The sequence below is a fragment of the Gymnogyps californianus genome, chromosome 2 (assembly GCF_018139145.2).
Source record: "Gymnogyps californianus isolate 813 chromosome 2, ASM1813914v2, whole genome shotgun sequence".
NCBI lineage: Eukaryota > Metazoa > Chordata > Aves > Accipitriformes > Cathartidae > Gymnogyps > Gymnogyps californianus.
The window spans coordinates 23651849-23665219 of record NC_059472.1 but is presented as its reverse complement, the minus strand read 5'-3'; the positions used below and the strand labels follow the sequence as shown (position 1 = coordinate 23665219).

The 13371-nt window shown below is 36.7% G+C and overlaps 1 protein-coding gene across 1 annotated transcript in view; it reads left to right on the top strand.

The window, feature by feature from the left end:
* The window catches only part of VPS13B (vacuolar protein sorting 13 homolog B), a 484683-nt gene that overhangs the window by 395426 nt on the left and 75886 nt on the right, over positions 1-13371 (top strand). Inside the window, exons 37-39 of the mRNA XM_050892705.1 lie at positions 5075-5274; positions 7926-8133; positions 8473-8657. Coding sequence (XP_050748662.1) covers positions 5075-5274; positions 7926-8133; positions 8473-8657 — 593 coding nt within the window. The remainder of the gene's footprint in view (positions 1-5074; positions 5275-7925; positions 8134-8472; positions 8658-13371) is intronic.

Genomic DNA, 13371 nt, shown 5'->3' with positions numbered 1-13371 from the left:
TGTATGGGGACATTTATTAGTGACGAATTCAAGGGTTTGGCCTGTTTAAGATCATTACTTTGTTTACCGTGTGTTACACATCTCATGGTTTTACAGAGCCCACATGTGTCCCCATGTAATGCTGAAAAACTCTCTTTCACTAAAGAATAGTTAATTGGTAACGTGTAAATATTGTTCTCATGGGGAGAATGAACTATCATAAGATTCAGCTCGACACTAATGAGAAATCCAGTGCGGTCAGTGGATTGTTAACTGAATCTCTCCTGGAAAATTGTCCTTTACTACATCTCACCATTTGTTTGCTACTGCTGTTTCCAGACTTGACTAAATTGGCTGACTCTTAAATTAACTGCAGTATTTCCCTGTAATTATTTTCATAGCTTTGTTACCCTTTCTTCTCAGAAGCTGCTTCGTAGAGGATACCTGTCAACAGAGCAGTGTATCTGTAGTATAACTACTCATTACATGTTTTATCTGAAGTTCTCTTAAGAGGGAATCATGTAGCTATAACATACACATATTCAAAGCTGCCTTAGTATCTTTGGCAACTTTAAACGAGCTACTGAAGTTGCGAATATGAAGAGTGAATGCTCAGAAGTAAATACCACAGATTACCACCTTAGTAATGTGTGACATTAAAGCAGAAGGTAGTAAGGAAAACCAAAACCACTTGCTAATTAACCTTCAGCAGCCAGCTTGTATCTCTGCCGCCTAGGCATGGAGGGCCCGTGGGAGAGCCTGGACTTCTTCCTTTGGAGTGCACCGCGATCCTTTGGGTGGGAATGAAGTCTGCCAGCTGCTGTGGTCAGTGCAGACCCCATTGCTCACATGCATCTTGCCCAGTCTGAACCAGCGTGGCAGGCTCTGTGCTCTGGGACACAGTCTTGCTTCTGAGCTGCCCCAAACTCAGAAAAGCAATTTTCTTCCTAGCGCTACAGTTTGTAGCAAAGCTACTAGCTTCCAAGAGGCTTTTCAAAAGATATCTCGACTATAGTCCACTGCCATTTGCTGTATTTATTACAATACATGTGTTTCCATTTTCGTAAAACTCTTTTCCCATATAGAAGTTTGCCAATTAAAATCGTGCTCTATGTTGTATTAGGTGACAGTGCAGTGAACCAAACAGGATTTGCAGCTATCTAAGGAAGAGCGAATGCACAGAGCATAATAGAAGGAAAAAAACTCCTGCTACATTTCTACTTGTTTCATTTGGAGTTGATTCAAGTATCAGTATTTTAAAATGTTTTTGAAAACAGAAAGTCCATAGTTAATGTCAAAACATTGTCTCTCCCTTTGTCTGTGAACCAGGAAAAATAACAGAACTCTTTCTTAACACCTGTTTTGCCTAAACACTAAGTGATTGTTACTGTAAGGCAAGGGTTGTTTTAATGTATTTGCTGCATCTATTAAAATGGGCTAGCTCTTGTTTTTTCTATAGATTTATGCACACAGGGCAGTTTAACAAACATGGAGCCTCATATTATTGGTAAACGCTAATATAACTGTATTATAGTTATATATAAACCCTAATATAACTATAACTATATTAGGGTACTCAGATTAGATGAGATGTCTTTGTAAATGTTAGCATAAATTAAGTCTCTACAGACTAAAAAAAGAAAGATGTTAGATTATCAAAGCAAATGTTGTCTTTTAGTAAATTTTCTTCACTATTCTTTTGTAATGATCTCCATCTTGAATTTCTGAGCAATACCAAACAAGAGCTACCTTTTTTTCCAAACCCTCCTACGTTATTTCCAACCATATAAAAATACCTGGATATTCCTTTTGAGCATATGTCATCATAAAGGTAGTCCTTCCAATGGCATGCAGAAGCCTGGTGTAAGTTGTATTTTGCTCAGTTAGCATGGCAGCATATTGCGGTGCTATTGTGGGTCTGGGTGGAGTCTGACAGTGGAGGGCTGGCAGCATTTTTTAAACACTGTCCAAAGCAAGTGCTTCATATTTATTAGTCTCTTGGAGGAGTATTTTAAAAGTCATGAAACTATTTGTTCCTAGAAGTAAATTATTGCACGTACTGAAAAGTGTGTTGGTGTTCATAAGCAATAATCCAAACAGAACAAGTTAACTTCTACGTATCACAACAAGCCTTTATGAAGATGTATTACTTCTGTGTGGTGCCATTTCAAGTTCACTTCAAATGGAGACTTTGATTTAATCTGTTTAAACTGAAGTTAGAATTCTACAATAGAAGTTTGTGAGAGATGCATGGAAGGGCTGACTGAAAACTGTGTGGGAGGGAAAAAAACAGAGGAGAATGATTTTGCACCTTTACCTTTCTGAGGTGATTGCTTTAGTCATGCAACTTCATTAACTGAACATATACTTTGAATGTTAGTATGGCATTTAGCGATCTTAAAATAAGCTCCCTTCTAGTGCATACTGGTATTTCTTCACTCCTTTCCCTTAGGATGTGAGGTTATTTCTTTTCTAATGTCATCCTTTTAGTACTTCCATAGTAATGGTACCCCATTGAAGCTTCTCTCAGGCCCAGAGATCTCTCTATTTACTATTGCTTTTTAGGATTTGTGCATACTTGTTGATCTTCATTTGTTTTCTTTAAGTGTCCTCAAGACATCATTTCTTGCAAGTTTGTCTGAATGCTCTCTGTGTATTTTTTTTTTTTTTTTATTAAGAGCGAAGTGGTTTTTATACTAAGAGTCACTTCATCCCCAAAAGGCCATGTAGATACAACTGCTAGGAAGGACGAGGGTGTGATTCTTGCCTATAAAAGAGCAATCTGGGTTGCAGCAAGAAAAGGAAAAATCTCTCATTGAGTCCCTGAGCTTTTCCTGGTATTTGTAGGACACAATCCATGGATGTGTCATGTAATATTTCATTTATTTAAAATTTACCAACGCTTCCTTATTCTTAATTGTGTCTTCATTTCTCATTGTTTACATAGTGTTTGAGAAAGGCACTGTTGATTTTGAACCAGCAGTATTATGTGCTGAATGCTCAGTTCTGTTTCTAAGCCATTGGATATTGTGTTTTCTTTGTACTTTGTGGAGCTGAGATGACAACAGAGAAAGACTGCAAAGCATAATCCTTCCAAGTGTAATCCCAGTGAAAGAAAACATAAATAAAACCACTTGTATTCTGGCATTCCTTTTTCCCTTTTGTTATTTCTGCAACTTGGCACGTATTCTAATAAAACTATAGAACGTTTCTGTATATTGTGGAATTGAGCAATAGTTACTGAGAATTTCTCCTCTTTAAAATCAAAATTCCATATAGAGTATAAAAAAATTGAATTTCCAAATATCGTAGTGCCTCTTAAAATAACTAGACTGAGCATAGCAGGGTGAGAGTGAGCCCTTCCTGTAAAATCACCTCTTTTTCTTGGTTTAAGACTGCATGTGAAGCTGCTTCATTCCACAGTTTACAGAATCAAGTTTGAACTAGTACCAAAAGGAGAGGCGTCAGGGTGCGTTGATGTTAGTTTTCTTGATTATCACTGAAGTTCAGTGTCAAAAAAAACACTGAACAGTTTCTGTTGTATAAACCTGTTACACATGACACCAGACCCAGGGGTTCAGAAGCCAGCCTAAATAACCCAGAGCTAAAACCCCTTTCCCAGTCGGTGACAACAGTCCTGTTGATTGGCATGGGACAAAGGTTCACTCAAGCCCTTGATCATTCTTACTAAAATCCAAACTGCTCAAGGGAGAGATGCTTCTTGTTTGTGATTCCTACTCGGGTTGAATACAATTCAATGCCATTGGCGCTATGGGGACTGTTGGACCACCTTCCTAGTGGATGCTAGATTAAAAAAAAAAAAAAATCCAATATATTTCCTTCCTTTGTACAAAATATTTCTTGGTATTATGAAATCATAACTCCCAGGATGCAGACAGACTTCTTTCTGGATTCTAGCAGAGATTCATAGGAGAAGTTTTACTACGTGTATTCAAAACAGCGAGTTGTGGTTTTGTGGGATTTTTCTACCAGCAAAGGTATGAAAATACAAAATGGAACTGTACCTTGAAACATCTGTATGTAAGCCTTAGGTGTTTTTTAATCTTTTGCCTTTTGTAAATATCCAGTTTCATTAGAAAAATAAGCGGTGGGCATTATAAAGTATGGTGACATCCAATATTCAGAGTGTTGAGTCCAAGTACGAGCACCAGAAGAGAAAAAAGTTAACCCAACCTCAGATGTAGTACTTTGCATGTAAATATACAAAAGAAATACAGAGATATTAAGTATGGTTTGTTTTATTAAACAGTGATTTGCAGTAAGTTAAATTCACAAGAGATGTGACGTTTCTAGATGGTGTTTCTTTCCTAAAAATGTTTGTGTCTAATGAGAGTACATAACTTCTGTCATAAATCTAACCTGCCATTATCATTTTTATGTTTTATAAAGCTATGTAAAGTGCAAATGGTTATGATGGGAAAAGTTTAGATTAAACTGGTTTTTTGGTAAACACACGTTATATATTTTGAGTTACAGTAGTTGTTTTGAATTATTTGAATTCAAACATTACCCTTATTCTCCTGCTAAGCACTCTAAAGTCTAGCAAGGCAATATTTTGTAATAACTAACCTGAACAAAAGCAGAGAGAATCGTTCAAAATAGCTATTTCCTATCAGTTTAAAATATAATCAAGTAAAGCAGCTGTTCTTGTTCTTAATATACTCTTTTGAAAAAAATTTCATAGTTTAATGAAAAATGTCTCTTCTCATAAACCTTAAAATACTCACACATGTAAAAAGTCATAATGTTTTGGCAAATAGTTCTTTGTAAGGAATGTGCATGAGACATACCTGCTCCATAACCGCAACACTGTATAAAGCGTGCTCAATAGTGTCAGAAGAGCAAGCTAAAAAAAAAATTTGCAAGTCTAACTGTGATGCTCTTGCTTGGAGAGGAGAGCAATTGTCCACACAAGCATTTCCATGAAAGTCAGTGGGACTACTTGTGTGAGTAATTGCTTGCGGGCAGAGATTCACAGGCTCATGGTAAAGTGAGTTCAGGAAATAAGCATGTAAGTGTTGGGAGAATAGCTACCAGTGGGATTAATTCTCTCTCTCTCTCTCTCTTTTTTTAGGAATCCATGGATCATCTTTTGTCCTTGACATAAAAGATTTCCTACTTAAAACAAGTTTCAAAGAAAGAGCCAGATCTCTGACGGGGCCTTTTTGCTGCTCTGTTAATGTGGAAGCCAAGTGGTGTAAGCACAGTGGTGATCCTGGCCCAGAGCAATCTATTCCAAAAATATACATTGATTTGAGAGGAGGACTGCTGCAGGTCTGTATAAGATGCTTATGGTTCTGCTATTGAGCTGGACTGGCTTTGGATGATTGAGATTTCATAAATAAATTGCATGAAAGCCTGTAAAGTTTTGCAGCCTACAGCAGTTCATTGGGTTGGGGTTTTTTGCTTGTTTGCTTTGGGTGGTTTTTATTTTACCTTTTAAAATAAGTATCTATTCTTTCATGTAAAACTGTTGATCAAAAAATTGTGTACAGTGGTTTGGTTTTTTTTAAATACTGCTTAAGCCGTGTATTGTAGCTGTATGTGTGTGTTCTCTTAAAACTAGTGGATCAAATTACTAACACTTAATATCTAGGACCCTGTTCTGATGTGTGTGTGTTTGTCTGTCCATGAGCTATGTGTCTGTAATGCCTAGGGGTAGCTTTAAGAAATATATATCCTTTCTTTTTAAACTTACACCAATTTCTCAAGGGAGTAATTATAAACTGTTGTTTGTAGCAATTAATACTCAGTTTTCCATGCTATCCTCTCCTTTTTGGAAGTGCCCACAACTTGAAACCAATCCAAGAAGCATGGGAGTTCTTGAAATGAAAAATAGATTCTGTGGGGCTTAAACAAGTGGGCTTTAAGATATGTCTTGTTTTAATTATTTTAATTGTAGTATCTATACACACCAAATGTTTTAAAATAAATATATAAATCAAGCATATGAAACACAAAAAGGAAATTTTGACATTTAGTCGTGTCATTAGGTCTTTTCCCAGAATCGGCATTAGAAGTTCTTAAAACCACAGCGCTGGGAATAGGGCTAATTGAATAATACGAATTTTTAAAAATTGTATCTTAATGAATAAATAAAGTCAGTTTGTTTCTCTGCTGCTTCTTTATTTGTTATTCACAGGTACTTGGCTGACTACCTCTACAAGTTGTTAATAATAAAAAGTTTTGGGTTTTTTTTTTTCCAAAATTTTGGGGGTTTTTTTTCCAAAATTTTGGGGTTTTAACAAGGACCAGAAAAATATCTATAAATCTGAGAAAGCCATTTATTATTAGAGTAGACACTGGGATAATTAGCTTTTGCAGAAAGCAATTAAGTATTTGGTCTGGCAGAATAGATTTGAGAATGCTGACAAAAGCATTAGCAATTCTGTTTCAAATTAATTTATTTACAACTAATGATTTTACCAGCTCTAAACATGACCTCATCTTCTACCACTATTAATTTGTATTGCAGCAGAGCCTAGAGAGCTTATGTGAAATTGGTGCCTCATCTCTGAATATTGTAGTAGGAGTCCTGTACTCTGGAGTTCCAGCTGCCTAAAAATAAAATGAGTAGAAGTGGGGGAAAAAAGCGTTCCTCCCTCCTCTGTCAACGGGGGACTGAGGCCTCTGAGATCGGCTTAGGTGACACAGAGCTCTTTTGAGGTGGTGCTAGACCAAGTGTGGGACCCTGAGCCCAGAGGTACTCTAGAAACTGCAGCAGAGATGCACTAAATTAGGGAGATGACCTGGGCAGCCCGGGACTATTTAGCTCAGGACTGACTGTAGCTGTGTTTCAAGAGGGTCTTGGTTTATTCCATGGGCTTACATGTAGATGCAAGGGAAGGAAAAGCTTCCTTCTTGACAGCTGTACTACACTCCGTTTAGGCATCTTCTGATTTTTTTTCATATTTGAAAATTGGTATTCCCCAGTGAAAAACATTTGCACTACTCTTTATGTGCACACCTGACTTGTTTACTTTACTCCTACCCTTACCATGGACTTTTAAGTTAGTCTGGTGATTTTGATTTCATCCCACACTGGTTCTAAGTCTTATTTCTTTATTAATTGCTGGTTGCTTCCTTGTCTTCCCTGTTGCTTCTGGGCCCACTTCTGCACATGAAGACTAAAGGACTTGTCCCTGGTAACGTGATTCTCTCAAACAGGAGTTCGATTTAAGAAAAGCAGCACTGCTTGTCAAAGCTGGGAGAGAGGAATGTCTACTTGCCTTTTATTTTGCTATAAAGTGTATGAATCTTCTGGTCTTGGAATGCCAGTTTTTATTAGATACTTTTCTAAATTTCTGTTTTAAACTTCAAAAAACTTTGAACTTTTAAGCCTCACTCTGAGAACTTACAGCACATCCAATTCATATGCTGTATATACCCAGTATTTGTGTTTGAGATGATCTTTCATATGTCTTTCTAGTCATCTTCTTTGCTGTGTCACTTAGTTTTTAATGCATTCCAGAATTCCACTTTTGGAGCAACAAGCTCTTTGAACAGTTTAAACTTTGCAACTTTAAGGTTTTTTTGTCATATCTTAAACTGCAAAACCTGTGACCAGTCCTAGCATTACGTACTGCATTTAGCTGTAAGTTCTTGCGTATGACTTCTAAGATCTGTGTTCTTCCAGGCAGCATCAGTATCGATTGTAAGTGGTAAGAATTAATGCTTTCCTTCGAATGATGAAAAGAACAAATTTGCCAAATGGTTTTGTAGAGATTTTTTGTTGTTCCTGTTCTGTATTTTCACAGTAAGGATACTTGAAAGCGATTAAGGTATAAGTAGAGCAGGCTGAAAGCTGTATAAAGTTCCTATTGTTTTCAGGAGTTTTTTCCGTTCAAAAATTACTAAATATTTGTATGTAATTGTTTCGTCTTTTCTCTTTCTTTTTCTTTTTTCTTTTTTTTTTTTTTTTAAAGGTTTTCTGGGGGCAAGAGCATTTGAACTGTTTAGTTCTTCTCCAGGAGCTTCTGTGGCAGTACCTTACTAAAGAGGGCAGTGTAGAGACATTGATATCTGAACGTACACACCCCACTTGTTTTTCTACGGAAAGGAATCAGGCCCCAAAAACTGAGCATACCTCAGATGATCTGCGAACCGGTCTATTCCAGTATATACGAGATGCAGGTAAGAAGAATATTATTGCGCTCTCTCTCTTTTTTTTTTTTTTAAATTATAAAGTAAATACAGTAGTAACCTATTAAAGATTACTTGCCTCTTCCAATGAATAACTTTATGGTTTTTGGAAAAGCAGTTGAAAAGACATCTGCTAGAATGAAAAAAAAAAACCAACTTTTTTTATTTCTTTTTGTTAAGCTGTAATCTTTTAAAAGTCAGGGAAATTGCTTTTTTATTTTCTCTCCTTTTGATCCTGAGGGGTTTATTTTTAACTACTTTGGTCTCATAAACCAGCATGTTTCTTTCTAGAAATTATATAACAGATTATAGCTTTCTTTCATTTGACAGAAGCACAAAAACTGCCCAGTGCCTACGAAGTTGTGTTTTACAATGAAACTGAGGATAGTCCAGGAATGATGTTGTGGAGATATCCAGAACCCAGAGTGCTCACTCTTGTAAGAATTAACCCTGTTCCTTTTAATACCACTGAAGACCCAGATATTAGCACTGCTGACCTTGGAGATGTTCTTCAGGTGGGTAATGAGAGTTTTTCTACTTTCAGTAACAAAAGAAAATGTTACTGCTGTAAAGTGAATGTTTTCAAACTTAGGTTTATTAAAAATGAGCACAAAACAAATGTCAGGAGCTCTATAAAGTCAATAGGAGGTAAATTCCACAGCTTGAGCACACCTTTAGTTTTAAAACTACTTGTGCAAACATTTTAACCGCTTACCTGTGAAGTTTTTCCATGACATAATGAGCTATAGCCAAATGTATCAGTTCTGGATTGCAAGCATGCAGAGTTTTTATTCTGGCTTCCTATGATTTCATCCATCAGTCTTTATTTAAAGACTTCATTTGATTTGAAACTGAAACATGTGAGGAAAGACCTGGTCTGAAATTGCCAAGATTCAGTGGAGTCATCGAACTCAAATCTCCAATCCGGCCATCGTCTCCTGTGTCTGTGATAGCAGATGGCTGTGCTGCTTCTAGTAAGATCGACAGGGTAGAGAGAAAGGGTCTGTTTTCTCTCATTTTCCTTTGAGAGGGCTGAGGTGGGCAGTCTAGTTTGTGTGAGATCATGGAACTGCCCTTCAAAGGAGGGCTGAGTGCTGCAGCTGTGTGACTCTGTGCCCCAAAAATAGACCATACCTCACGATTACACTGATCCTTAACTCTGAGAATTTTTGCTTTCTAAAATACACAATCAGGTAGTTACATTCTCTCCTGTCTAGTGTAATTCATCTTTATAAATTCACTTGCTCCTTGCATACCTGTTTTGATTTTAGCTCAGTTTTAATTTTGTTAATCTCAGTTTCCTTTTTGTATTACAAATTGGATCTGTCATTATTTTTTTTAATTTCAATCTGCTTGTTAATCAGAATAGTGTTGTGAGTCAAGGGAAATAAATATCTCCCAATTCTTCCTATTTGTTCAGAAATGTTGAATTATATTTCATTATTGCTATAACTTTAAAAATTGCTTTTAAAATTAAATTATGCACCAATATGCTTTGAGTTATGGATAAGTAGGATAATCTTCCTCAGATAAATGGTATAATGTTATTACTGTGCACATACTGTTAGTGAGATCATGTAAGTGTCCTGCCAATTTCTTTGCCCTCTAGACAACCAAATGTCAGCTCCTTTCAGTTATATGAAAATTGAAATTAAATGGAAAAAAATCAGCTCCACTTGGCATGAGGTTTGAATCAAAGATCAAAATTGTGTTATTGTATGCTGTCTTGATGACCCTATTAGGTTGCTATGAAAGCCAGCAATTTGCCTTCTTTCAGGATGGTATTTTCAGAGCACAGCACACCAAGTTTTTGGTATAATTACATTAAGCTCCCATTATAGATAACAGACATCATGAGTATAATGTATGTGCTTGTAATGTGTATGTGTAATGTATGTGTAATAATATGACCCTGTACAGGGGGAATATTGGTGGTTCTTCAAGTGGGCATACACAGTTGTACTTCTGGTAGCACACACGTTCTGCTGCTTTGTGTTTCCATGCTATGGTCTAGAGAAAAGAAGGTAGTTGCAATCCTCTTTCATTTCCCCTGCGATCACCTCGGATAGTAAGATAGAAACCGGGAAGCACTCAGCTACCAGTGTTCAGGTTCTGTCAGCTTCTACTGGTCTTCATGTAATTCTTCAGATTTGCATTTAATCTTATACATTGACCGCAGAGAACTGTTTCCAACATTTTAAGTTTGTGGTCAAACGTCCCTGTATACCTTCCCTCCATGATGCTTTTTACTGTGGCACACTCTCTTCTTAAGGTCTGTCAATTTTATGATTAATTAATTCTTAGTAAGTCTTATATCACTACCTTGGGCTTTCAATTACAAGAGAAGAGATGAAAGATACCAGCCAAATTAGAGGACATCTATTCAAAAACTGTGCTCTTGGGCACATGGAGTGCAGAAATGCCTGCAAGAGGATCCACATTTTGGTCGTGGGCCATTAATTATGGCAGTAACTGCCTGGCTCTAGGTGGTGATTTATCACATTTTCCAGAAATGGCCATGCACCTACACAGAGCAGCTCCACACAATGTAGATTAAATAGCCCTTTTAAACATGGCCAGTATGCATTTTTTTATTAGTCTAACATCGATATGTGGGTGGAATAAGTAATACAGAGTCAATTTTACCAAATACTCATCTCAAACTTTAGGTTCTGATTTAAATTAAACAGGAGGCCTTTCTTCAGCTCCACTTTTTCCCCCCGTATGGATATATGTCTGTTTCTTAATATGCTGCGTATTTAGTGCATATGGAAAATTCACAAAATATAAAGAGAAAAAAGACAAAACAATACTTTTCTTTTATTCGCTTCTTGACATGAAACATTAGAGGAACATCTGCAAGCCAAAGAGTTCAGCTTTTTTGAAAAAAAGATCTAAATTTAAAGACAATAATGATATCAAAGTATATTAAAAATACATTTTAAAAACTTTCCCAGGATTGGGTATATGTTCAAATGCTAGGAGGACCCATAATGTCACCAGCTGTGTTACCAGTCTCCCTTAATCCTTTATTTCACATAAATCCAGGCAAAGGTGCACTGCTGTAGTTTGTCTTGAATTAAAAGTTTGCCAGTTGCATGTTCTTTCTTTCTAAGTTGCTGTGACATTTCATCTAGCTTTCTATCTGTGCTAAACTTTTGGCATATCGTTTTAACCATGGGTAGGTTTTAGAAGTCTCTTTGGTTTTATAGCTATTCTTCAAATTCCTGGAACTTGCAAAAGCTTCACCATAAAGAGAATTTTTCTAGATACTGAAGTTGCATGTCATCTGCTGCAGCCAAAGGATAAGCGAACAGCTTCAGATTAGGAGAGTTGATATGAACTGTATTGTTTCTGTAAAACCTTACCTTGCTGCTATTTCTAGATTGTCCCAAGAGTTTATTTTCTTGTGCTTTTACTTGTGTTGTTGCAAAGGTAAGCAGTTTCAGTGGTCAGGTTTCTAATGCTTTACTTGCTTACAGTCCCAACATTGTTGGTTTTATTTGTGGAGGGAAAAGGAAGAACTGGTGTTTCTGCCACAGTGTAGCATGTTGCATTTTCTTTAGTGATTTGAAATAGAAATTTGATCTATTTGTTTGAAGGAAGTGAGAGAGAATCCTAGGTGCACTTGCAAGAAACTGCATCAGGATTGTATTTCTTTTGGGAGACTGAGAGTATCTGAACTTGTTGTTCTTCCTGTTTACCGGACATTGCAGCCCCTTTCTACTTAATTTTTAATCCCTCGTTGTCCCATTTTCACATGCTACAAAAGTTTTTTGGCTCCATGTGATTTACCGTTCTTTCGGATAACTAATATTTGATGAAACACCTTTAGACTTCCTTGGTACCTCTTATTAATTTTTTAAGGAGTTCCTGTTCAGTGACATAAGGTGTTTCTTATCCTCAGGTACTAAAGCCACTGTCTGGCATCACTTCTAGCCCTTTTTGACCTGGAGACCTCCCCTTATGTCTACATCACTACCAAGATCTTTTCTGAATATACCTTCTCAAGACTATTTTAAAGTTTATATAGTAGTATTTGCAAGTTCTTACTAATGAAGAAAGGATGCTCTCTGAGACCTTCTCAGTTACAACAGATGAAACTTTTAAATCATTCAAGTAGATTGCTGGTAAGAGAAAGTCTTGTGGTTGAAGATATGTGGATAAGCAACTTCAAAAGCCTATTTTATTATGTACTTAAAATATGTACACAAAACCACAGAGACAAAGCCTACTGTTCTTGCTCCAAAACAGTTAATGTTACATATAGGACACCCTCTTGTGCAGGTGATTTCTATAGTAAAAATTGTGCAGATGTTTATAGATTTGTCTCAGCAAGTATTCACTTGTGAAGACTTAAGGTATGCCTCAGTTTCCCAGATGTTCTACAAGGCAACCAGCTCATCGGTATAGGGCAACAGGTCTTTTATTTGCTCTATGATGTTCTTGTTTTGTAGCAGTTAAAGTTAGAATATGTTGGTGAATGAGAATATGATTTTCATTCTTACCAATCTGTCCATAAAATGTCTTCCACTGAGGACTTTTAAACATGGTAATAGCCTTCAAGCAGAATATGCTTTATAAGATATATAGAAATGTCTCCTGCAGGGATATCGGAGTTGTAGAAGATACGTGAGCAACTCAGGAACAAGAGTGTGCTAGACAGTCTGAACTGCAGAGGAACGGCTTCATAGTCTCTCTCCTCATCTCCTATATGATGAGAACATTGGCTTGAGCTGGTTATGAGGACAGCTGAAAGAGAATTTGCGGCTATTTTCTCCATCCTGATTGTTCCAGTTGCTTTGGAAATACAGCATTAGGAAGAAAGGAGTAAGAGCAATTTCTAATTCCAGACAATAGTTTATCGTTACGCAGATAATGCAACTGCCCCAGAACATAACAAATAATTGAAGAAGAATGTATTTCACATCATAACAAGGGACTGTATTTCAGAGCTGTCATGTAATGCTAAATTCAACCATACTTGTACAGTTCCTTGGATCTGTCAGCTTGCAGCATTTGAGAAAGGATAAGTGTTCTTAATTTCTGTGGTGTTTTTACAACTTGAAGGAGGGAGTTGCAGGAAAAAAAATTCTGTTAGTGATTCAGTAGTGACTTTCAAATTGTACAGATACAATATGGAGTTAGCTACATTTAGGCATTTAAGCTCAAAGAAAGTGCTGTTGGATATCTGTGCTGTGGGGCTTAAAACTGTACTTGCACTATGCG